Raw genomic sequence first — 26,431 nt, 5'->3', positions numbered from 1 at the left:
TCGGCAGGCCAGATAAACAACTTGTTACCTTCCTCAATAAACTGCTGAAGTCATCAATCGTGTATTCTCTACAATCCAGCAAGAACCATACATCCAAGAAGGTAACTAATAATGAAGGTAACTAATATTACACGTACAAAGGTAAACAATCACATGTAAGAAGTAAACAATTACACGCACAAAGGTGAACTGATAAAGTTGGGGGTGATGCTAGACATAGAACAGTTCAAGGGTTTCACAATTTATATTTATATATTAAAATGCTGGTAGGTTATACTGCAATACAGTACACACTGAAATTTCCCCAATTCAATCCACTGATATTTAAGTCTTTGATGGCACCATTTTGTACAATTAATTATAGTATAATGTTATGTTTTATTTGATGATGAGTTTAGCATCCCTAAAATTCATTTAGTGTTGTTTCTGTGTGACATAGAATCAAGAAAAAATCACCAACTTCACTTACAAAATATGACAAATATTAAAACCTGTAGCTTACCTGAGGTACCATCACATGGGGCTTGCTTTCGTACTTTGAGAGTAAATGATTGGTTATTCCAGATATATTGATGGGTATATTGAGCAACATGAGCAAGCACTTTGGCAGCAAGTTCTTCTAGTTTTGTCTCCTCCATAATAGGAGTGCCATCCTTATCATGGGGAAACAGCCAATAGCGGATGGTTTCTTCATCATCAATATGCTTTTGATTAAATATACTACAAGCCATTTCAAATCTGTGAAATATTTAAGTAATTATTAATAGCAATAAATTATTTATGCAATACTAAAGCTTACAACAACAGAAAATAAGGCTTTCAATTATTATGACATGCACTCCTCTGAATACCTGTACAGCAATTTATTTTTTCTGGGATAAAAGTTACCAGTATCAACATGCTTAAAAGTAATTTATTGGTGTTCAAATTGGATTAAAAATTTAAATAATACCTTCACAGAAACTTTTATCTATAAAATGACACCACAATAAAGTCTTAAGATGTAATATTTATTCCAATATTAGCCAAAATATGCCTGTAGAAATACTGTATTGCAAAGCACTAAGTGTCTGAACACACAAAAACCAGACATAATGGCAAAAAAGAAACAAAGTAACAATCAACAATACAGTCCCACAAAATTGCAGGGTGGTAACTAGTAATTTGTAATAATGTACTAAGTCACATTACATTATTAGTACAATAATGTACTAATGTACTGTGGGCCAGAGATTGGACCTGTAGGAGTGTGTATATATGAATGCCATACAGTATTCATCTATAGACATCCACATATGGTGAAACACATGTGAAGAACCCCTCACACACTCACAGCTCCCTGACAAGAGGGAGCCAGCTTAGCTTAGCTGCCAACACCCACACATTGTGACAGCAAGGCGGACAGCCTGCCTGCTTTCATACCTCTCACTGTATTTCCCACTTCTATACTTCCCTTCACTTATGCCTCTCCTTCCTCTTTACTCCCCCCCCAAAAAAGGTGACAGTTGTGTTGACTACACAACTGGCTGTTGAGAAGAGTATGATCTGTGTATCTTGGTGGTGTAGCAAATCCAATGTTTACATGATTACAAGGGGCCCCTTGGAATGTTTCTGAAGCTATCTTGCTGGAATTGCTCCTATCTATTAGGTCACACCAGTCGTTGGAGTTCTGCTTGGCCTACCAGGGACCAGAAGTAGAACTTGGTCCACTGCCTCACAGTAGCACAGAAAACAGGCAACATTTTGCCACCCACCATGAAAGCATCCGGAAAGACTGCAAAGCATTACAGACAGCTGCAAAGTTCACTAGAACTGATGCAAACCCCACCAAACCCACACCCCAAACAATTCAAACAAAACTATCAAATCACTCAAAACTAACTTGAACACTTAGCACAGGTACCATTAAACTGCCACCAGGGTGCCCAGAACCCCAGTCCTCAACCAACTCTCCCAAGTCAGTTCTGCCACTCATGCGATGCCTTCAACAGCATTCTAGTGCTCCTGGGTTGCATTGGTAGCAGCAGGTCCTTTAACTTTCTAAGCTAAGTGCTGGCCATCCTTAAACATTTCTAAGGGGCCATTTGTTTATGCATTTGCTTGTGCTTTGGAAACTATCTCCAATAGTTCCCAAAGAATGTGCTGCCAAAAATGGGTGTCCTGATGCAGGAGAACGAGCAACAAATAAATTCAACCAAACAATATAAAAACATCACTTAAAAGTATTGGCCCACCCTGCAATGTTCCAGAGATGTGTAAATGTTTCATTCAAAATTATCTGCCACCAGAAATCTTAGCTAAATATCCCCAGTTTGCTAACTGTAGGTAGTAACTAAGTGATTTTAACCTATCCACCACTGCCCACTGGATGGGGGGGGGGGCGGTGTGCAGGACAAACATATCAATGGTGACACTAGGTAATAGTGTAATTAGATAGGTAATTACACACTTAGGTAATTATTAGCTCCCCACATATGTCAGTTGCTTAATTTAGAAACTGTACTTGTGGCCAGTCTCGAGCCCATTGATGATGTGACAATATGTATTGAATTTTGTAAATAAACCATAAAGATTGTAACTTGCTTATCTAGATGAATTGTGGGGTTCAGTCCCTGAGCCCATTATGTGGCTCTGTAACCCTTCCCACTACTGCCCACAAGATGAGTATGGGGTGCATAATAGATGAACTTAACACCCTGCAACCATGTCCAGTAACATGGATAACATATGATTTTAATGCTCAATGGTTTCTAGAAATAACGGCCACAAAACACTGTGGTACCTGGCCCTGGTGTTCTGAATCCTTTGATGCCAGCATTCCAACACACATGAAATTTGCAAATTATTGTGAGTGTTGACAAATGTAATAACACTGAAACATACATACTGTACATACATATGTATGTATTACTTTGTCTGCCTTAAATGTCAATACCCTGTAACTACATTTCTACTAATTGGTAACTTTACCCTTTATTAAATTAGTAATATACATCAATTTTAAATTAGCCATATTAATATATACAACAAGATATTTATAATTAAAATTTAGTGCTATTTCTGCAGATTCCCAATTTCTTGATACATATACCAAAGACTTTTATTCTTGGCATTAATTTATATATATACAGTAGCTGCAAACCAAGTTACATGTTACACCTTATTAGAGTGAATCATTAAATACAGAATACAGTAATTAAAGAGTAATTTTTGCATAGCATGCAAGAACACTTCAGTGACAGAATGTCGCAAATAAATGTTTTATCCTTTCTTTAATTTGTTTATACTGTAACTTTGTTTGGAAATAACTCAACAAAATCTCTACTAAGCTGCCCTAACCAAAGTAAAATAGACTTAATACAAGTATTGTAATTATTAAGAGTGTGTGCCAAGCCCAAGGGCTTATACAGAATACAGAACTCAACTGATAAAAGTATTTATCATTCACTGGATGTCACAACAAGTATAATGTTATATAGTATAGTATTATACTGTAGCAAGTAATCCTTATACTCGCTCCATTATCTCATTATCTGAAACTAATTAGCACTATCTACACAAGCTATAATCCTATCCCTAATTACAGGTAACAGTTCTCACATCCTCCTATCCTAGTAGAGAAAGGTGAGGGGTAGTAACCAAATGTAAGGAAGTGATATGAGAATAGACAACAGTACAATTTCCAGTCAAGAATGTAGCACTCAGCATAGGCAGTTCTAATCGACCCCAAGACACTACAGCTTCAACACAGAACAGACAGCAGATTAGGACCACATCCAGCTACAACGCTTTCCCACAAAGAGCTCCGCGACTCCGGCCTCACTCAGCTCTGCTCCAAGCTCCATCTCAATGTCTATGACACTGCTGTATCCAGGACTACTAAATATAGATGAAACTCACTAAACACTGTATCTAATCTACCCAACAATGTAACATAATTGTACATTACATTATCTATGACTGAAATGAATATTCAGGGTCTCAGTATTACTGCTTGGTTATCTTCTGACTCACAATCGAGAACCCCAGGGTCTAATACTCTGCAGGACAGAAATGGTTGGGCACATTTCCTTTCACCAAATTCCTCTGTTTACCTAGCACTAAATAGGTAGCCAGGAGTTAGGCAACTGTTGTGGGGTTGAATCCTGGGTAGGATCAGTTGTGTCCCCTTTGAATGGCCTTCGATACAAGCCTAAAGTGTATATACATATACATATATACACAGGCTGCTTGTCCCCGACATGAATTATTCAAACTCAAAATCTGACCAACTGTAGGAAGTCACCACAACTCCAACTTGCTTCGCCTTGCTAGCCACTCTATCCTGGATGAATTATGTGGTTGGGTAAAGGAAAACGTCAGCTATGTTACAGTTAAGAAAAGGTTAATTTAGGTCAGTTGTGAGTTAAAGGCGTGGTGGTGGAGGCATGACCAGCCCCTACTGGGAGTAGTGGCTACCACTACTACCCTCCACCAATTTTTTGTATGTACACAATCATTATGACAGTCAGATATTATGTAATACGTTCAAGGTTAATAAGAGGGAGACAGTGTCTGTGATAACTTACATCGCTGTCACAGAAATATCCGTAGTATGTAAGCTCGGGGCTTCGCGCGCGTCGGTCGTCTCACTCACGTAAACAAACTAACTGTTCGTAAACGTTTATACTAAGAATGTTATGTATCTTTCCACATATCTAGTAATTACAAAACACTAAAATTAAAATTTGCTTACATTTATATCATTATAGATATAATATATATTTATACATAAACTTTAGATTAGAAGTAAAGGAAAGAGTGTAACATTAGAACAGTGATCCTTAACACTTCAGACGGACCGCGTCAAGTAGCCTCTTGGCTAATTGAGAAATTATTTTATACTCCTTATAATATCCTTGTATCCTAATAATTATAATATCCCCGCAATCCTTGTGTGTAACATTCTCAGCACCCCCGAGTGTACTCTTTGCTCTCTTCTTTAGTGGAGTGCATAATAAAGAAAGAAATAGAATTCTTTAGTTGGCACTTTCTCTTAAAAAGTTAAATTTAAATTTTATACTTAATATATATCAATGATATTTATGTATCAGAAATTATGCAAATCTCATAATAAATATTATAATAATTACCCAAAGCGCTTTGCGTAATAGTGGCTTCATAAATTGTGTAACGCCTGTCCCTACAATTGTACATTATTCGTACTGTATGTTCTTTGTACACATATTCTTTGGAATAAACATTGAACTGAATTCAATAATAATAATAATAATAAAATAAATAATTGTGTCGGGAGATAAGCACCTAATGTATATTTACCTGAGGCCACTAATACTAGTGGCTTCGACGAGGACAGGAAGCCAGCGGCTTGTCGAAGCTTGGCTTGATCGTTTCCAGTTGTACTTTAAAATTTAACAGTTTTGGCATTTACGGCTTCGGCGGGTAGGCGGTTCCATGGGTTTACAACCCTATAGGTAAAAAAAGCCTCTCTTGTTCTCGGTTCTACATTGTGGCTTGTCTAGCTTGAAACCGTTGCTCCTGGTTTGTGTTACATTTGACCTTTTGAAGAAATTTTCTTGATCAACATCCACCAAATTGTTTAGTGTTTTAATAATTTCAATGATGTCCGTCCTGGTTTGCAGTATTGTTAGCCCAGTGGCCTTCAACCGTTTCTGATACGAGAGATGACTTAGCTCTGGAATTTTTGCTTCCCGGTGTTATTATATAACATCTAACATATATACATGAGAGGGTCAGTTATATCAAGGCCCCCCCAAGGGTCGAATTGCTGGCCCCTTCAACAAGCTAACTCCTAGGTGCTTATTTACTTACTTCTAGGTGATCAGGTGCATTAGGTGACAGGAAACGCGCCCACCATTTCTGTCCCACCAGAGATTCGAATCCGGAATTCCCGATTGTGAGTCGGGAACGGGTCCGTCTAATTATCGCAAGCTACCCAAAGCTTCCTGGCAATATGTTAGTAATGAATAAATATGGTATGTTAGGTTAGGTTGACCTAACCTAAGCTAACCTAACCTGATGCTTGGATCGTCAACTTGATTTGGCATCACCAGCTCTTTATTTTCGTCTAATTTCTTTATAAAAAGATACTTTTTCAGATTAAAATTATGTTTTTTCGTGTTGTACATTCAGCACCAACATTATAATGAGTAAATATATCATATTTATTCATTACTAACGTATTGCCAGGAAGCTTAGTGAAGCTTGTGTAGCTTGTGGTAGCTTGCGGTAATTAGACGGACCGTCGGGAACGAACCCGTGTACTACCACTCTCTCTCTCTACTGGCCAGGAAGCAAGCGGCTTGTCAATGGTCCCTCTGTTCTAATTATTCTGCCCATCTGTTTTTTGAAATTTAATAGCATTTTGACATTTACGGCTTCAGCAGGTTGGCAGTTTCATGTGTTTATAACTATGGATGAAAAAGCATCTCATGTTTTCAGTCCTATTTTGCGGGATTTGCCTGAAGGCCACTAACACACTAGTGGCCTCGACTAGGACAGTAAGCCAGCATGCTTAAAAGAAGTCCCCCAATTTGTCTTCAAAAATTTTTTCAAGCTGAACTTTAAATTAAAGTTTAGCAGTTTTGGGCATTTACAGCTTCGGTGGGCAGTTCCATGTCTGCCTACCAGCTGAAGGAGCCCATCTTTGTGGGGGGAAGGGGGGAAACTCGCTTATCTGAGACTTCTTCAAATATTTACCTCTTTAGCTTCATTATATCCATGCTTGTCCCACCTAATTTCTTCTGGCTAGACTACCTAGAATCTTGACACCATGCATGTTTGAACTTCAATTATATTGGTTTTTAGTTTAGTTCATTTATTATGCACCCCATACCCATATTGTGGGCAGTGGTGGAAAGGGTTACAGAAGTACATAATGGGCTCAAGGACTGAACTTCACAATTCATTAACTAAGCAAGTTACAATCTTGAGTTAGTTACAAAATTCAGTACACATCATCACATCATCAATGGGTTCGAGATCAACAAGTAGTTTCTAAATTAAACAACTGACATTTGGTATTCGACTAATGGTTATTTGTAATCAATCGGTTCCCTAATCAATTCATCATTGTTTGTAAAAATGTGTTTGTAAAAATGTGACACTAAAGTGGCTCCCAGAACTGAAGGGCAAGAGCTACAAGGAGAGGTTAGAGGCATTAAATATGCCAAAACTAGAAGACGGAAGAAAAAGAGGTGATATGATCACCACGTACAAAATAGTAACAGGAATTGATAAAATCGATAGGGAAGATTTCCTGAGACCTGGAGCTTCAAGAACAAGAGGTCATAGATTTAAACTAGCTAAACACAGATGCTGAAGAAATATAAGAAAATTCACTTTCGCAAACAGAGTGGTAGACGGTTGGAACAAGTTAAGTGAGAAGGTGGTGAAGGCCAAGACCATCAGTAGTTTCAAAGCGTTATATGACAAAGAGTGCTGGGAAGACGGGACACCACGAGCATAGCTCTCATCCTGTAATTACACTTAGGTAATTACTGTGTTATCATGCTTATTGGTGGCATTACAAGTAAACACAATTTTTAACTCAAGGAAACATGATATCATTTACAAAACACAAATAATCCAAACCTAATGCTTGGTGAAAACATCAATATAAAAATTATATTTTGTCACCCATTATAGGCTGTGTGACTATATTTTATGATGAGAAAATTAACACACGCTTAATGATCAATTTTTAATTTATATTTATAATTGTTTTAATATGAACTTACAGTACTTTGGTTTTTCTATAAATTACATACAGAATATTTCATAATTAGAATTTAAAGATGCAGTATGTTGACAAGTATTTTTTATTTTATAATGTTTTTTTCACAAACTATATTTATTTTGACTTTAAAAACAATCTACTGTATATCTGTAGATATAGATATACTGTATATCTACAGATACAATATATAGATACACAGTATATCTGTAGATACAAAGGATATCTGTATATAGATATATACATTATATCTGTAGATATACAGTATATCTTTACTGTAAATTAGTAGAAAGAGGACATACCAAACTCTTTCGATACTGTACTTTAAATGGAAAATTGCAAAAACATTACAAATAACTCACCATTATTTTAGTAATGCCCACAGTTTGTTTGTCCCAGTTTGTCTCTGCCTCCCGGGTAGAGGCGGAGACAAATGGGCAAAATGTTTCTTTCACCCTGATGCCCCTGTTACCTAGTAGTAAATAGGTACCTGGGAGTTAGACAACTGCTACGGACTGCTTCCTGGATGTAGAGGCCTGGTCGAGGACCGGGCCGCGGGGACACTAAGCCCCGAAATCTTCTCAAGATAACCTCTCAAGATAACCACAAATTGTATGGTAACTCAGATGTTCATGGTGAGGATGTACTGGGTTTTATGTTAGCAAAAAAAAAAAAAAAAAAAAAATCTGAAGGGACTCCCGTTAAAAAGCTCACCGAGATTGCTCCGTGCAATTGGGTCACATTAGCCATGACAATTTTCTTTGGCCTACTGGGGACCACTGCCAAAACCTGGTCTTCTTCACAGAAGCACAGAGAGCAAGTGACAATTCACCACCACACCAAGAAAGCATTCAGAAAGTCAATGAACCTTTACAGAACACTGGAGGGTTACAATTGGGTGACAGCCATGAATGGTCTTTGTTCAATATTAAAAAATCTATTTCTGGTTGCCCTGAATGGTCTCCCTTCCTCTCTTCCTCCCTGGTAAAAAGGAGGAAGGGGGGGGTAATAAAGGAAGCCCTTTATGTTGATGCTGTCACCTCTTTGCTGCCATAGTGACAAACCCTCTTACCTTCAATGACAGCTCCAACTTACAATTAATAATGTGTCATCCTAGGCCACAAATCATGGCTTAAATTTCTCCATGTCTAACACATGTGCAATGATTTTTAGAGGCATGTCATTCCTCGTTCCCAGTTGTCACCCTGTGATGATTCCCTTGCGTACCAAGATACTGCCAAACTCTTAGGGGCTGATCTTTGACACCTGTTTATCTTCGGCACTCCATACTGCTCACCTTCAAGTTGAGTACTCAAGTTGAGGCCCTAAGCTTGCTTAAGGTCTTGTCCATACTTTCTGGGAAGCTGATAGTGCTCCCTCCTCTATTTGCGCTCCTCTCTTGTCCTGTTGAAACAAGATTATGGTGGCCTCGTAGCCTGGTGGATAGCGCGCAGGACTCGTAATTCTGTGGCGCGGGTTCGATTCCCGCACGAGGCAAAACAAATGGGCAAAGTTTCTTTCACCCTGAATGCCCCTGTTACCTAGCAGTAAATAGGTACCTGGGAGTTAGTCAGCTGTCACGGGCTGCTTCCTGGGGGTGGAGGCCTGGTCGAGGACTGGGCCGCGGGAACACTAAAGCCCCGAAATCATCTCAAGATAAAATCATCAAATCATCTCAAGATAAACCCTGCCTATTCCTTGTCTCTCCATCGACCCTTTGCCATCATATACAGTACATATGATGTTCTGCATCATACCAAGCTATACCTTAGCTCTGTTGCCTTTTGGTCATCCCCTGCCCAGAGCTTGTAGGCTGAAACACTGCTCTTTAGGAGGGCGCTGCTCCCTCACACTGCGTTTCTCTTCCTGCTAGGGTGGCTCATTTACAGGCCTTTCTTTCAGTTTGCATTAACAATACCTCTTATGTTCCTGTTTTGCCCTCATGGAGGGGGCAAAGTCCTTGACCTGACAGTGAAGGTCCCTAGTCTATATGGAGCAGGCTTCTCTGCAAACATGCACTGTAACGGTCCCTATTATTACCTGATTACAACTTGTTACTAAGATGTTATATCTTGTTATAAAGTTTTGTGTTAGATAGTTGTTACAACCTGTTTAAACGTTCTAGCAATTTTTCGACATTTGTTTGGCGGGTTATGCTTTGCTACTGTATTGAAAACCTTTTCCTACAACATTTTTCCTCTCGCTCTAACTTCATTGCTCTGTTCAGTGATGGGTCTAAGTTTGCCCACCGTGTCAGCTACTAAGTTGTTTTTTCCCTGATTGGACCTATATGTGCTATCTACCTTTGAAGACTAGCATCTTCATGGCAGAATTTTATGCTATTTTGTATGTTCATCAGCTGTTTCCCCACATCAATGCTCCTTTGTCATTGTGGTTGACTCTCGCAGTGCCCTAAAGCCTCTGGAAGTATAGAAAGGGATACCCTCTTTGGATTTCTACCCAGTCATTCATAATGCAGTCTTCTACCATTGGATTGGCATTACTGTACAGATAATAAACTATGTGCTCTTAAATATGCCATTTCCCCTTGGCCTTCCTCCTGCCACTGTAATAAGTGATGGGAAACGGTTTTGGATAGGTTACGTATTGATCATGCCTACTTGACTCATGGCCACTCAATTACATGAGTCATCACTTAATAACCATGAGTCAAATAGGCCCAAACTGCATTGTCCCCACTTACAGTTGTACACTTCCATATAGATTGCCATGATTTTTGGGACATTTGGGTGTCTTGCTTTCCTAAAGTCTCTAGGGATCGGTTGTGTCTTGTTATAAAGCATCCTTAGTGAGTCCGATACCTTTAATATTGTTTGCTTTATGTTCTCCTGTTCTCATATTGGCTTATTTAGTGATATTTAGCACCTTCTGAATATCTTGCAACACAGGTGGTGTTACATAGTCTTCCCGACGTGATGCCTTCTTTGATAACTATTACTTGAATGTTTCACTTCTTAGTGTGAATCATTTGCAGAGTTGTTTGGCCTTTTCAAGGCTCTGGTGTTTGTTAAACCTTCAGTTATCTGTAGAACTTTACTGACTGTCTGGATGCTTTCCCTGTGTGGTGACAAATTGTCACTTGCTCTGTGCTTCTGTGAGGGGGAAGGCCATGTTTTGGCTCTGGTCCCTGGTAGGCCAAACTGAAATCCTGCATATGATGTAACCCAATTGCACGGAGCAATTTCAACAAGATAGCTTCAGCCACCGGGGTTCGTCCAGAAAGAAGCGTTTCATTACATTCAATGATAGGTTTTTGGCATTATCTAAAGTTTTTCAAATAAATGTAAATTTGAAAAAATGCATTTTTATTCAGGCTCTGTCACCCATGAAAGATTCTGAACTAATTTATAGTAGTTATATTTAATATCAAATTCCATATCATACCAATAATTAACAGCAATACAAGCATGGGACTGTCGAACATGATGATACCAAAGTGAGGGGAGATAAAGGGCATCTCCAGCTTGTACTCTACAATGTACAGGACTGGCAAGTCTATACTGTGGATATTTTTTTAGGTCTGGTTTCAGAGGATCAATACAAATCCAGGGCACAGATCCCGTGTTTGTGTTCTCTTGGATATCAAAGTTTCCAGCAGTGACTTCCTTATAACTGGCTGCTGGATAGCTTTTGTAGGGAATCCATGGTAAGTCCGTAGGTGGGAGGAGGATGAAGTCCTTGTAACCTGATATCACGCAGTAAATATTTTCATAGTGGTCTTTGTGCACTGTGGAGAAAAATTACTTTTAAATACAATACTGAAACATCACAAACAAATAATGTCAATACAGTATATCAACACCTCAAGTGAACATTATTTGACAATGAATCAAAATTCATCTTCTCAAGCAGACTGAAATACTCTAGCTTAAATGACAAAATAACTACTGAACTTAAAAAAATAGAGTATCAAGTGAAATGAAATGACCCTTCCTGGGTTGCACCTTGGTAGCTTCCCTCAACTTACATTACTAGGAGGGTGTATATGGTTGGAGACTAGAAAGATGTATAGGGAAAGATAGGAAGGGTGTGTTGGGGCAGATGAGGAGGTTGTTTCTGGGAAAAAAGGGGCAATTTCCTAAATACAGGTCTATAATTTATAATTCTATGTCTGGTGGTGGCTCTTCGCCACTACCTTCGTGCCACCGCTTCTGCTTCAGTGGACTCATTGTGGGTTATTCTGGTTTCCTTGGTTCCCTGTTCCAGGACTCATGTTTCTCGGGTCATCCACAGAGTTAATAATTCTAGCCAGCCTGCGGTCTACCCTCGTGCCATGACATTCGTAAGTTTGCCACTGTCTAGGCCATGTGTGGCAATATGTCTTGAGTCGATATTCGGGTGTGGGGATTTTGGTGGTCAAACAGGGTTCTGGCAGCCATGAATGTTCCTGGTATTCGTCGGTCTTGAGTGGCCTTAGGTTGTGTGTCGCAACCCGTAGATTCTTCGGTGTAATACCTGCGGTGCTCCTCCCTCCCTGGTAAGTCCCCTTGTTTTCCTTTTTCATGGGTAGGTAGTTTCAGGGACGCCACAAGGGGGCTCTCCCCAGAAAACCAGCATTGAATATAATGAAATGCTATTTTTGGGCGAGTCCCAGTAACTCCTTGACACCCTCCCTACTCCAGGGAGTCAGGGGTGGTTTTTTTATCATAGAACTGAGGGTGTAGCAGCTGGCTGACCCAGTGTTCCTCCCTCTTTCCCTCAACCGAGGAAAGGGGGTGGGAAGGTGGGGTGGACGAGCTTGCGCTAGTTTCATGACCTTTCAATCGTTTGTTTACGTTGTTGAGAGTTCTTTCAGTGATTTTTTTTTATCCAGATAAACAGTCAACCCAACCATCTCTATTCTCTACAATCTCTACAGCTCAATCATAAAAACTTAAGTAGATTTGTTAAGCAGAATCTTTTTTCTTAAAAACCTTACTGTTATTATATAATTTCTCTCCAGGAATTCTACCCATTTGGCTTTAATTATTTTTTCTAGTGTTTTTACTACCACAATTGTTAATGATACGAGCTTATAATTTAGAGGGTCTTCACTACTACTATTTTTGAAGATTGGAATTATGATTACCTTTTTCCATACTATCTGGTAAGAATCCTGTACACAAAGATGTCTGGAATATCAGTTGAAGTGGAATTTTGAGCACAGGTGCACATTCTCTCAGAACCCAAGGGGCATGTGAGTGTTTGTACTTGCTTACCCATGCTTGCAGGGTTCCTTTCCCCAAATGAGTTGGGGAGGTGGTGCAAACAAGCTGGTGCCAGTTTCAAGAGATTTCAGTCATTTGTTTACATTACTTAGGGAGTTCTTGCTGCAGTTCTCGAGGCTGTGGTCTCGACTCAAGCCATCAGTGGTTTAGTCTTGCTGACTTTTTGGGTGCCTTCCTCTGTTTTGGCATAAATAAATAAATGTCCCTGCTCCCTCCGCCTCCATTGAGGGGGACATATAAGCCAATAGAACTTCATAGCTCATGTGACTTAATAGATGATACACTATCAATGATAGCTTTAAGAAGCCACAGGGGTCTCCCCAAGAAATTGCCAGGTTAATGCAAGATTATCAGGAAGTAAACACACACATGTGAAGCAAATACTAAAATAAGAGAATGAGAACAATTAAATGACCCCTACTGGACAAATTCTGAAGAATGGCTGGCACTTAGCTAAGTAGTGGGACCTGCTGCAAAAGACAGTGACCTGAGGAGCATGGTACTGGTATCAACCACAACAGTGACATGACTGACCTTGAAGTTGGCTGTGGGCCGGGGTTTCCAGGGTGCCTGGTGGCCATCGGTACTAACAGCTTCAAGCTAGTTTCGAGCAAACCAGTTGTTTGAACAATTGAACTAACAGCTTCAAGCAAGTTTTGAGTGAACCAATTGTTTGTAATAAATCATTTGCAGTCATTTGGCTGCTTCAATGCTTTGTTTTCTATGAACCTTGCGGATGTCTGTAAAGCTTTCCTGATTTTCTGCATGCTTTCCTGGCGAGGATGATGATAATTGTTCCGTTTCCTGCATCTCTGTGAGAAGGCCAGGCTCTGGCTCTGGTCTCCAGAAGGCCAAACAAGGCTCCTGCAACTGACGTGATCAGTAGTCAGAGCCATCTCAGTGAGAGCGCTTCAGAAAGCCACCAAAGGGCTCTCCCAGAAAATGCTTTAAAAGAATTTGAGTTCATTTGTTAAACACAAAGAAATGTTAGTAAAATGATGGTGCGAATTCTTTATTAATCTATGTTTTCAAGATGTAAACAACCATCTTTTGCAACCATCTATTCAAAAGGTTTTGCAGGTACGGTATATACAAATACAGTATATGGATGGAAAAGATAACTGGCAACTATAAAGTAATAATCAATCCTCACTTGATGAAACGGCCCGCTGGTCACCCATCCAAAAATTAACTGCATCAGGAATTGCGTCCAAGAGCTTCAGTAAACCATGGAATATCAGGGGCTGCATCACAAATAATTTCTGGAAACTCCATAGTAAAGTTGGAGTTTTGTTTCTGCACATAAAATACCTGTAATGAAGTGTTAAAATGCTAAAACTGCAAAAATCTATTTTTCAATTTAAGAACAGTACCTTCCTAAGAGGATTTATTTTGCTACTCCAAAAAGTAGTGAACTGTGAAAGGGCTGCTGGCACAAATCATGAGTAGCCAACACCCTTGGTCAACACCCCCCAGTGTGCCACAACCAACAGAAATGTTCACCCCCAACCATGGCTCTATAAAGAGGGGCCAAAAGTTCCTTAAAGTACCCAAGGGAAGGTCCCCACCATGGTGGTCTGGCCTCAGAAAACTCCAAGTGCCTTTAATTACACGTAAAACTATCCAGAAATGCATCTAATACTAGAAAATATTTGTAAGTTTGACAAAGTTCTGCTCATTTATAAATGAGTACTAGACGCCTACACTACTCAATCTCAATATTAAACTCTGTATTATGATACATTAATACTTTATGTTTGAAATTAATCCTAAAAAAGTATTCTCAGGATACTGTTTAGAAACAGAGGCAAACAAACCATGGTATCACCCTATGACTGAGACACCTAACAAACGGACACAAGCATACTGTATTCACTCCTAACAGGGATATCTAATAAAGTATGTGAAACTATATATCAATGAATTATTCATCATGGTTGTTCAAAAGGACATAACTAATTAGTGAGAGCACTGCCATTTGTTAGGTGTACCACAATGCTATCTGTATACATGCCTATTTAGTGATTATTATGTGGAGTATTATTTGGATAAAGGATAACATAAGTAATGAATATGACTCAAAAATAGCTGTTAAGTTCCGAGTACTACTGAAAATAGAGATGCCTTACCTAACTATACAGTAAACATAATCTTAAAATGCATTAGATCTGAAATAAAATAAATTAAATAATTGTCACTTGTTACAGTACTCAGTTGGTAGTAAGTCACTTAGATTCTTTAATGTTACTTGTCTATGAAGTTCACCAAGAAAACAAATAATTATAACTTAAACATTCATACCCCTGGTTGGATACTGGGATTTTCCATTATATTCAGAAAATTGCCAAACTTCATGGAGCGCTCTTCTGGCATGACAAAATAACCACTGCATGGTGCATCAGCATATCCGTTTGGAGTGACAGCCACACTCACCTCCTTGTTGCCAACTTTTTCTCTGTGAAGAGATACAATTTTGAAAAACACTTAAACAGGATGAACATGCAAAAAGTATGAAATATATACATATGCAGTATTTTAAATTAATGGTAGCAAGTAATACTTTTAGCTACCCAAAATGCAACATTTTCCTACTACAGTACTGTAGTGTTAAAAGTTGATAGGAAACGGTTAATAACCATACTTTCTGTAGCAGAAACACATTTTAGAGTTTTAGTTTCAGATTGATAAGTAGATCACTGTATATAATGAAATGACTGTGTGGCAACTAAGTAGCTCCCTAGAGCACAGAGCACTTGCACCACAGGGTTTCACCACCCTCTAAAACATCAAGCTCCCCAGACTTTCTCGGCCTTCCAGTAATGAGCATTAGACTTGAGAAACACAAGCATGGAATGGGGGACCAGGGAATCAGGTCACCCAACATCAAGTCCAACAAAGCAGAAGCGGTGGTATGAAGGTAGCGTGGCACAGAGCTGCCACCAGAGACAGCACCTGATGCACCCCCAGCCGAACCAACCAAGCATCCACCACCTAAGGGCCCTTTCAGAAGCCATCCGACACATTCTTTGCCAGAAAAGAAGGAGCCAGCTGCAGACAAACAAAATGAACCCAGGGCTGAAGGAACAGAAAAAACCCTGGCACCGAAGAAGAGTGTGAAGAACTCCAAGCCCGGCCCAAAACCAAGTTCGACTTGCGCGAGTTTGGTTGAGCTACAGGTTGTTGCTTGGACAGTCTGCAAGCCCACATGTCTACTACAGCCAGATTGGTCTGGCACTTCTTGCAGAAAACTGTCCAGTTATTTCTTGAAGACATCCACATTTGTTCTGGCAATATTTTTAATGATTACTGAAAGGGTATTGAAGAGTCGTTGACCCCCTGATGTTCAGGCAGTGCTCTCTGATTTTGCCTTTGGCACCTCTACTCCTCACTGGTTCTATTCTGCATTTCCTTCCTTATCTTTTGCTCCAATATGTTTTTATTCTATTGTGCAAATTTGGGACCTGGCCTTCCAGTATATTTCACAACCTGAAATATTTCATGTTCAGTATATAATATTTGAAACCTCTCTCGTCTCCTTTCCAGGGAGTACATTTTTAGAGTTTTGAGACAGTGCCAATAATTTAGGTGTTTTGATTGCCATATAGTACCAAAAAAGTTTCCTATAGCCCTATAAGCGTTCTAACCCCACCATCCAAACTGCAGGTAAATTTTTGGTTCTTATTTTAGGGTAAAAAAACAGTGTCTTCGCTGCTGGGAAATACAGTAGTTTCTTTATAAAGAGCAGCATTTTGTTTTGTTTTGACTCTCTTACTGGGCAGTTTTGTCAACTTTTAGGTTGATCTCCGATTCCAATATTCCTCTCCCCTTTATGAGAGAGTAAGATTCTGATTCAGGGTTTCCACTAAGATTGCACGAGTCTGTGGAGCCTGGTATGATTGGGAAGCTCGGCAATATTCAGTCCATAAGCTCCAGAAAGCTACTGAGAGGGCCAGCATTGGATAGAAATCAGGAATGTGGAGCATGCGGGGAGGCAATTATCTTTCAAGTTTGTTTGTTTTAGGGTAAGTTTGTAAAAAATGTTTACAAATGCATCAATAATCTTACCTAAGGTACTTAAAAGACCACTTTTTGATGGCTGGCCATTCTCTGACAGCTCCTCGAAATATAACTGGTCTATTAGGAGCTACCCAATCTCGATACAAGTCCAATGGGGTTGGAACATCGTCAAGGATAGGAACTTGTTTGCTCAGGTGGTAATCTGATAAATCATAAATAACATCTAAATGAAATTAAATTAACAAGTAAAAGGCAAATATTGTATGAACAAGATTAGTGGCTTGATCTCATTAAGGTAACCAAAAGATTGATTCATTACCAACCATAGTTTATGTTAGGTAAATTGATCTTAATCCCTTCCTAATAAAAAGTTAAAATAATTAATTAAAAAATAGCGAATAGAGAGGTTACAAAGTCTAGCATTACAGTATTTTATAATACAGGACAGGATTTTTCAGAAATTTATTTTCAAATATAAGCTTAACATATTAATTCTCAAATTTGCTATCAGGAGGCTAAATTGATCTACAATAATTATGCAGTAGTACAGTACACAGTAAGACACCAGTACATTTGTAGCAAATCTGAAGCATTAAGAATAAGACAGTGTGACCCCTGATACATTTTTTTTAGCTTGAGACTGTCCAGACACAGCCCATACAGACATACAGCTGGGAAACAATTGGACCAACATCCTGGGAACCCCCGGGCACAGAGCCTGGAAATATTTGGGCACAGAAACGAGGAGCATTCAAAGCACAAAGCCCAGACACGTTTTGGCACACCTGAAATATAGCACACAGCCTGAAAAAATCACAATGTAAACAGTCTGAAAACCACAGAGAAAATAATCTGACAACCACAATACACAACCTGAAAACCAGACACACAACCTGAAAACCACTGACCACACAGCCTGAGAGCCACTGAATAGATGGCACACAGCCCAGGAACAACCTAGCACACAGCTCAGGAAAAACCTGGCACACAATCTGGAAACCTATGGGTACATAGGGTCGGCTCTGTGCTCCTTCACTAACTACATCACTACTACATTACCTCCAAGCCCACTGACGTGCCCAGAATATAAAAAAGTACCCAAGAAAGCTTATAGAGAAGTATAGTGGTGTTGCACACTGAACAACAGTTATTGGTAAACTGACTTCTCTGTTATGTGTGATTGATTGAGTTCCAGGCAAACAGTAAACTACAGAGCACAAACACAATGCTCGAGTGCTGAAATGTTTAAATTGGAAGTCATTTGAATACTGAGGTTTCTGTAGAATTTTCATACCAAACTGTTTGTAACTGATTACTCTATCACATGTCACAGTCAAAATAAGGACTTTATAATAAATGATTTTTTTTTTTAAACTTTGAGAACCCGAGGGTGTTTATGAAAAACAATGTGATGAAAAGTAATTTACAGGTAATGTGGAGGGCTAACAGAAAAGCTTGAGTAACCAGGAATTTTTATGTTGAGTGGGTTAAATGAAGTGTTTGGTCCTATTGGCAATTAATATCTCAAGGAGAAACAATTGCCAGTGAAGGGGCCCCTCTTGTGATGGACAATGCTCATCTTCCAGGCATAGAGGCCGAGCTACTGCTCATGTTTAACTGCATAACAGAAGTTCTTGACCCCCAACACGACTCATCCAGCCCATGGACCAGCAAGTCATTTCTAAGAAACTATACACTAAATCAATATACCCGTTCCGAAGGGAAAACAGAGAACCTAATGGATAAGAGAAAATGGAGCAGCCTGTCCACACCAGCTCCGGCAGCACATGAGCAGGTCGGAGGTGAAACGAAGCATGAGACAACTTGCAAAACACAAAAAAGTTTCCCAGGGGCCAGGCAATAGTGACAGCTTAACACACATCAGAGAAGAACTGAAGGTGGAGCAGCCTGTGAGCCATGGGCTGCCCCCCTCCTTCCCCCAAACGAGGGGAAGGGTGGGGTGAACGAGCGAGCGCTAGTTCACATTTTCAGTCATTTGTTTACAAAGTTTGGGGGAATTCTTTGGCTGTTTTAGTCTGTAGGTATAGGAAGTAGCCAACTGTAATATGTTTTGCCTTGCTGACTTTCTGAGTGCCTTCCCTGGTGGTGGCATAAACGAATAATATATAAATCCCACCCCTCCCTGCACCTCTGTGAGGAAACCAAGTCCTGGCTCTAGCCTGAGAACTCTGCGACCGATGGCACCTAGGAGGCCTGGTTGACGACCGGGCCACAGGAACGCTAAGCCCCGGAAGCACCTCAAGGTAGTAGATAACACATGCATCAGAGATGGTAACTACAGGGAGCCACCAGGGCTCACTCAGAAATCGGAGTTTCATTATACTGAGTTTGTCTATGTAAATCCAGACCATTACATCATGTTTGCGCCCACAAATAATCGTCACATAGTCATGACTTTGATATAGAATTATTCACTAATGATTGCTCAATCATATGGCAGTCAAAATAATAAATATATTGTGATTTTTGTAATATAAAATTAAAGGTAGATTATGATGTATTTGTATTTACCTAGATGTGCTTCAAGGTTATTTATGAAGACATTTCACTACACTACTCTCCTGGTAGGTAAGTCATAACCTTCATATGCATTACAGTGGATATATGCCCTCTGATTATTTGTTTTCTTTCCTAGGGAAAAGGGGTTGCCTAAGGGCCTTTGGGTTGAACAAACACCCTTATGGAATGAAATGGTCTCACCCTATATAGTGTTTGTTCAAGCGAGGATACATTGATATAAATTTTTATAAAATCTCAGATTTTGGTATGCATACGTGCAAAGTCTAGTACCACAGTGGAGAAGTTGTGATTCCCATCCAAGTTGTAACCCTTGTCCCCATTAAGACATTTCTGAGCTTGTACATGTATGTAAATTATGAAAGTAATCTTTACACATTTACCAACAGTGGACATAGAAAGTCGTCTTTCTTACAATAATAGTCACTTTTGGCTCTTCTGTGTAGATTTTTTATACATTAGTATGTTATAATATTTTACAAATTATATTATGTCATATGTAAGTTAATTAAAAGATTTTAAATACTGTACAATAGTTTAGAATTGGATTAGAGGGCTAATGCAGCTGCATCTTGATGCTCAGCCTTGGCAACAGCATGGATGAACAATCATCACTTGGTCGAACATTTGTATGCTTCACTGAATAATTTGCAATGAACACAATGATCAAACCATCCAGGAATTCATTAGACCAAGGTTTAAGCAAGGATTCACTGTACCAATGCTTTGTTGCCATTATTTTCCAAGATCTGTGGTTTGCTTTGCCTCGCCTGTACTTTCTAAGCAGCTTTTCTTGGTTTCACGTCAATATCTAATGCACATGCTTCCTTTTCCTGTATGAGAACACCAGACTATTCTTGGTGTTGGGAGGACCTGAACAAGTTTAGAGGACTGGAAGCATTACAAGTGTCTAAAGACACTTGAGCTTAATGTAATGGAGCTACTTCTACTTGGAAGCTACTAAAAACAGATAGAACATGAACACTATCTTACCATTTTCTGCCAAAGACAATTTGAGGAAGCATTCTTCAATTTTCCCACGAGGCTCAGGATTAAGTACATCACTGTCCACTGAAAAAAAATGAGAGTATGCAGGAAAATAATATAAAAATGATTTTTCAAGTAACAAAGACACCTGCATTCTTTCAACAGAGTTCTTACAAGTATATAACAGAACTCACAACACCATGATAAAATGTTTGTCATTCTGCCACATCCCAGGTCAAAACACTGGTGAAATCATAAGGTTGTGAAGCAATACTTACACATAGTAGTAAATATAAAATCACTGTAGTACCTAAAATCTAAAGTATTTTAGGTACTACAGTGGTACCTTGGAATACGAGTGTCCCTGTATACGAGCAGGATTTGTTCGGAAAATTTGCCTCGGAAGGCGAGGGTTGCCTCGGAAGACGAGGGTGTTGATATGCGTATAGGCCGACTAGCGCGAGGTAGCACGGCGATCGCGCCTCAGTTTACCAGTGCCTCGTGCCCAGTGACTATCCCGCCTGAATTCTTTACAAGGATTTACAGTTTTTATCATTTTTAGGCCATTTGAGCATAAAAGTAGTTGTTATATATCTCGCCATAGGTCTCAAGAAAGCCAGTGGTAAGGTTCAACCTAAGAAAATAGCTGAGAGTAGAGGCAGTAGAGGATGTCCCTTCTTCATTAAGAAAATGTGTGAAGTATGGGAAGAACTGCAAAGTTTTGTTGAAAAAACTCACCCAGATAAAGCTGTAGCAGGCCATTGCATTGCCCTTTTTAAAAGACAATGTGATGTCTTACTACTGTACAGACAAGTGTTAAAAAGTAGGGAAAAACAAGTGTCTTTAGACAGATTCTTAATAAGAAAAGCAAGTCCTAGTGGTATGCAGGCAAAATGTGCCAGGGAGTGCACCCCAGAGAGGTCCTCACTGCCTGATGTTATAATGGAAGGGGACTCCCCTTCCAAACAGTAACACCTCTCCTGAACAAATCCACAAGGGCCGTGACGAGGATTCGAACCTGCGTCGAACCTCTCCTCTTTTCCCCTCCGCACCATCTTCCATACCCCAACAGCATTCATCAGCAAGGGTAAGTAATAACTTGAACATAGTTTTCTAGGTTTATTTAGATAAATTAGGTATAAAATTTAGTTTGAAGTGAGGTTTTTGGGTAGGCAGGAACGGATTAATTTCCCATTATTTCTTATAGGGAAATTAGCTTCGGATTACAAGCTTTCGGAATACAAGCTGTCTTCAGGAACGGATTAAACTCTTAAACTGAGGTAACACTGTAAATATTATATACTGGTAGTTATATTATTTTTCTTCTACATTATTTGGTACTACAATGCTGTGTTTCAAGCAAAAACATACTGGACAATGTTTTATGCTATAATGAATAAAGAACAGGACAAATGTGCTTATGAAATTTGTTCTCAGATAAGTGATTACAGTATATAGGATGTAGGCCCAATAATTTATTTCCCTGGGGAGGAGAAAAGGGTTGCCTGGGGTCTGACGGGTAGGACAAAATCCCTTATGGAATGAATCAGCCTTGCCCCATATGCTATAGTTTGTTCATGTTAGTTAATTATCAAGATAAAGCACTAACTAAGCCAAGTAGACTATATAGGTGTAGTTCAAGCGAGGACACACTGTACTGTATTAGAAAGAAAAAAAATCAGGATTTTTTTCTTGCACACCAGGGGATTGTCATAAAATGGATGCACAGCCAAAGGTTAACCAAATACCAGGCCACTATAACCCCATGCCCAAAAATCAGCTAATGATATGTTGGAGAGAACAGCAGCCAATGATGTGTACTTTAGAATCATCATGGGTCTGAGAACAGACTGCAAGCTGGCTAGCTCTGATGACACTGGACAAACTAAGAAAGACAGGCATTGGAATGGGGTCCAAGGAAAATGGCCAACCAACAAGGCATCCACTGAGAGAGAACTTGAGGCAACTTGAGAACTTGAGAACTACCTGTGTGTTAAGAGAACTTAACACACAGGTAGCAGCAAAGTACTGCCACCAGACAACAATGATGCACCCCTAGCCAGGCCAACCAAACATCAACCACCCAAGGACCGCTTTGGAAGCCAGCCAACTCATTCCTCACCTGAAAAGGAGGAGAAGGCTGCAGGTGACCCACCAGGGGTCGAAGAAACAGAACTCCTTCCTCCAGAGAAGAGCAGAAAACTCCAAGTATCGCTGCGAGGAAAATATTCCTGACTGAAGGAGCAACTGGGAACCAAGTAGAGGAAAGAAAGACCAAGATACTGTCAAGAGTCAAAGATGGGTCAGGAGAAGCACGAGCAAGCCGAATGTGAAAGAACACCCAAGACAACTTTCAGAATGGTGCTGAAGCTGCATCGATGCCGAATGAAAGCTACAGCAGCAACAGCATCTCCACCAATAGTGAAGAATAAGAGGCGACAGTATTAACCAGAAGATGCCAAATCAAAACCCAACAAGGACAAAAGGACAGACTCCCCAGAACAGGCACTGAAGAAAGAAAACATCTCCCACTTACAGTCTGGATCTGGGAACCCTGCAATGATCATGGTGCAACCAGGTAATGATGGTTAGCAAGGGTGGCCAGGCAAGCAAACAAGTACTGTACTTCCTATAGTTAGAAAGAGCCATTGTTTGGCAGACAGTAGTGATACCAAGAGAGGGTTCAGATGGGCTTTGAGTAATTATAAACATATCTACTTTTAATCATCTTATGCTGAACTAAATTTTTCTGCAGAGCCTCCCATACATCTTTAATGATCCTTCAAGAATGCTGGAAAGGTTCGCGTGGCACAAATGCCAAAATGTCATTCTGCCCGAAATCCTGAATGTATGTGATCCTGGTCTTATAACACAGCAGATTTATACCTAAGACAGCAACTACTGGTAAATTTTATAGTTCAAATAAATTATAACTACTGGTAAATTTTATAGTTAAAAAAAAATCATCATAAAAAATACTTATTCAAAACCTTAAACTATATTCATAAGCAACACACCTTCAGAAGCTGTAGTAGATTTATTTTGTTGTTCTGACATGAGGAAACAATTCTGAAAGTAGTAGTTTGTGTCTGCAGGTAACTAACTGGCACTGAACTGCTAAACCCAAGATTTCTGGATACCTGAAATATACATAGTACAGTATATCATTCACTTTGGAATCTTGTTATAGACTAAAATTGTACATGAAATATTCTCTATAAAACAATGAAAAATACAAAGTTGACAATATCCAGCAATTGATTCCCACATACTGTATGTAGAAAACACTCAAGATGTTTTTAACATGTTAAACCTTACCAACAATGTTGAAAATACACAATACAGCTTGTTACCCAGAATGATGACCAAATCACACACCAGAAGATGAAGAAATGTCGTCGTTTCTTCATCTTATGATGTGTGGTTTAGTCATCATATCTTCAGAAACATAATTTTGACTCATCATCTGCTTACCCAGAATGGTTCTGAAAGAAGCAATATAAGCTGGTAAATATTAATTAATTTAGAGAAGAAATTAAGAAAGAAGAAATTGAAAAATTCCATTCCTTAATAATCAATGACATAAAATAATCAACCCATCCTATACAAATACAAATATTTATTCAGTCCTCTCAAATAATACATCATATTTTTATGTCAAAATCCTCAACATCAAAATATGATGCATTATAAATGACAGCGGCTCGCTAAATTGATGGGCTGTTACGTTTTCTATTCATGGATCCATTGGTTAGGTTACATTAGGTTCAGGCAATTTAGTACATCGTTTTTGTGACGTGACAACTCAAGAGGACAAGTTGAAATAATATATCACATTTGACATTAAGAGACCAGTACAGAAATGTCTGTTTCTGGTGGGTCCTTGCTGCCTGGCAGGCTCCACCCAATTTAATCCATGCCAGGACTTTGCAGGTAATATAAGCTTACTAAGGATCAAAGGACAAAACCTGACCCCCTCTAAAGATGCACAAGGAGCAGGTGAGCATAAATCACCCTAATGAAAAACAATCACATATGGTCCGTACCATCAAGAAGAAAACCATGAAAAGTCCACCAGAAAAAATGGGCAAACCAGAATATGCATGGTAAAAGTAAACAAAATATACAATAACAAGGTAAACAAAGCATAGAAAATAGGGCAGGGAAGCCACAAAATACATGAAGCACTTGATTGTAAAGCAATCTCTCTATTTCCATCTGTACACCATTCTTTTCATTTGCAGCTGGCTCCTTTTCTGGAGCATACCTGGGCTGTTTTTTTGGAGGGGGGGAGGGGTTCTACTCCCCAAGCCCAGCCTGGGCCACACTTGACTTGTGATAGCAAATGAACGAGTCGGTTGCCTATCAGACAGATCCTTTGGTATATACTTGATGCTTAGTTTGGCTGGATGAACTGGCCACTAGATGGCCAAAGCAGAAGCAGAAGAGGAATCTAGAGTTAAATTAGGCACAAGTGTCCAAGATAAGACTGCATAAACATCCTAGTAAAAGTAGCTTGGGATCGGCGGCAATATCACCCGCTGCAGATGGGGAGTTGCAATAAGCTATTCCGTAAAGCACAGTCAAACAAAATTGGTCGACTATGGTTAGAACGTAACAGAGGTCCAGCACCAATAGACATTAACATACCCTAGGGTGAAAGGTCTACTGCATCAGGATGAATAAAAGAGGCAACAAGAATGGCCAATGGCATTCAAAAATATTAAATCACATTCACTAAAACTGAAGTGTCAGATGCAGAATTAGAGGAAAGCATAACAACCTGATAGAGAACACAAATGAAACATATAAAATACAGACGAGGGACACCAGCTACCCATGCTGTACTGTCATGCACGCTGGACATGACATGTCTTGACCAAGCAACCATCAAACCCCAACCATGATTCTCTTAAAAGGAAAGGCATGAAAAATTGTGGATAAGAACATTTACATATATGACCGAAGCACAACCTCAGCAAAAGTGCTAATTCTCAACCCACACAAGCAGGAGGTAAAGCACAATGGCAGTACAAGTGTACACAGCGTATATATTCAGTACTCCCGATCAACAGGCCTAACAATGGAAAAGTGCCATGTAGTGCCCAGGGGCGAGGCAACCCAAGTGTAGTCAACCTGTACTGAAGGAGCCCCTCACGGCAGGTGGCAGGTATCAATCTCTGGTGGGGCAAAAGAAATGCAAGCCAATTACTAGGACAATTAACCCTGTTGGAACAAAAGTGGACTTCAAGAAAAAATTAGAGTTTCCTGCAAGAGGCATAAACCAACCAGGTGGGTCCGTCTAATTACCACAAGCTACACAAGCTTCACAAAGCTTCCTGGCAATACGTTAGTAATGAATAAATATGATATGTTAGGTTAGGCTGACCTAACCTGACCTAACCTAACTTAACCTAACCAAACCTAATCTAACCGACGCTTGGATCATCGATTTGATTTGGCGTCACCAGCTCTTTATTTTCGTCTAATTTCTTTATGAAAAGATACTTTTTCAGATTAAAATTATGTTTTTTAGTGTTGTACATTCAGCACCAATATTATAATGAGTAAGTATATCATATTTATTCATTACTTACGTATTGCCAGGAAGCTTAGTGAAGCTTGTGTAGCTTGTGGTAGCTTGTGGTAATTAGACGGACCGGTCCAAGTATGCTCGAGACCCACATTTAAAATCAGACATAAAAGCTGGGGCCGACATCATGTAGCATAATGGAAATAATAACAAAGTAATAGCTCCCAAGCAGAACAACTGTTCCGAGGATAGCAAGCACAACTCGGGTGAAAGAGCGAAGCAGAGGACGAGCCAAGTGAGAGGCATGGTTGAGAGCAGCTACCATACGTGAGTGAGGTGGTGGTAGATACAAGACACTCCGTACATTGACAA

The 26,431-nt window shown here is 39.5% G+C and overlaps 2 protein-coding genes across 2 annotated transcripts in view; both read right to left on the bottom strand.

The window, feature by feature from the left end:
• ecd (ecdysoneless cell cycle regulator) overlaps positions 1-4,692 on the bottom strand; it is a 209,723-nt gene extending 205,031 nt beyond the window's left edge. Inside the window, exons 1-2 of the mRNA XM_069300635.1 lie at positions 4,569-4,692; positions 503-738 (exon numbers count right to left, since the gene is read on the bottom strand). Of these exons, the coding sequence (XP_069156736.1) occupies positions 503-731 (229 nt within the window). The 5' untranslated portion in view covers positions 732-738; positions 4,569-4,692. The remainder of the gene's footprint in view (positions 1-502; positions 739-4,568) is intronic.
• A 3,017-nt stretch (positions 4,693-7,709) lies between these two features.
• Positions 7,710-26,411, bottom strand: LOC123745253 (bifunctional peptidase and (3S)-lysyl hydroxylase Jmjd7). The gene is given in 8 exon segments (XM_045725580.2): positions 7,710-11,504; positions 14,138-14,189; positions 14,191-14,295; positions 15,286-15,439; positions 17,050-17,203; positions 20,533-20,610; positions 23,544-23,666; positions 26,124-26,411. Coding segments are annotated over 7 exon segments (1,005 nt in total). The 5' UTR covers positions 23,584-23,666; positions 26,124-26,411; the 3' UTR covers positions 7,710-11,082.
• Positions 26,412-26,431: the final 20 nt, after the last annotated feature.

Source organism: Procambarus clarkii, chromosome 44 (genome assembly GCF_040958095.1).
Source record: "Procambarus clarkii isolate CNS0578487 chromosome 44, FALCON_Pclarkii_2.0, whole genome shotgun sequence".
Taxonomy (NCBI): Eukaryota; Metazoa; Arthropoda; class Malacostraca; order Decapoda; family Cambaridae; genus Procambarus; species Procambarus clarkii.
This window is presented reverse-complemented; position numbering and strand designations above follow the sequence as displayed.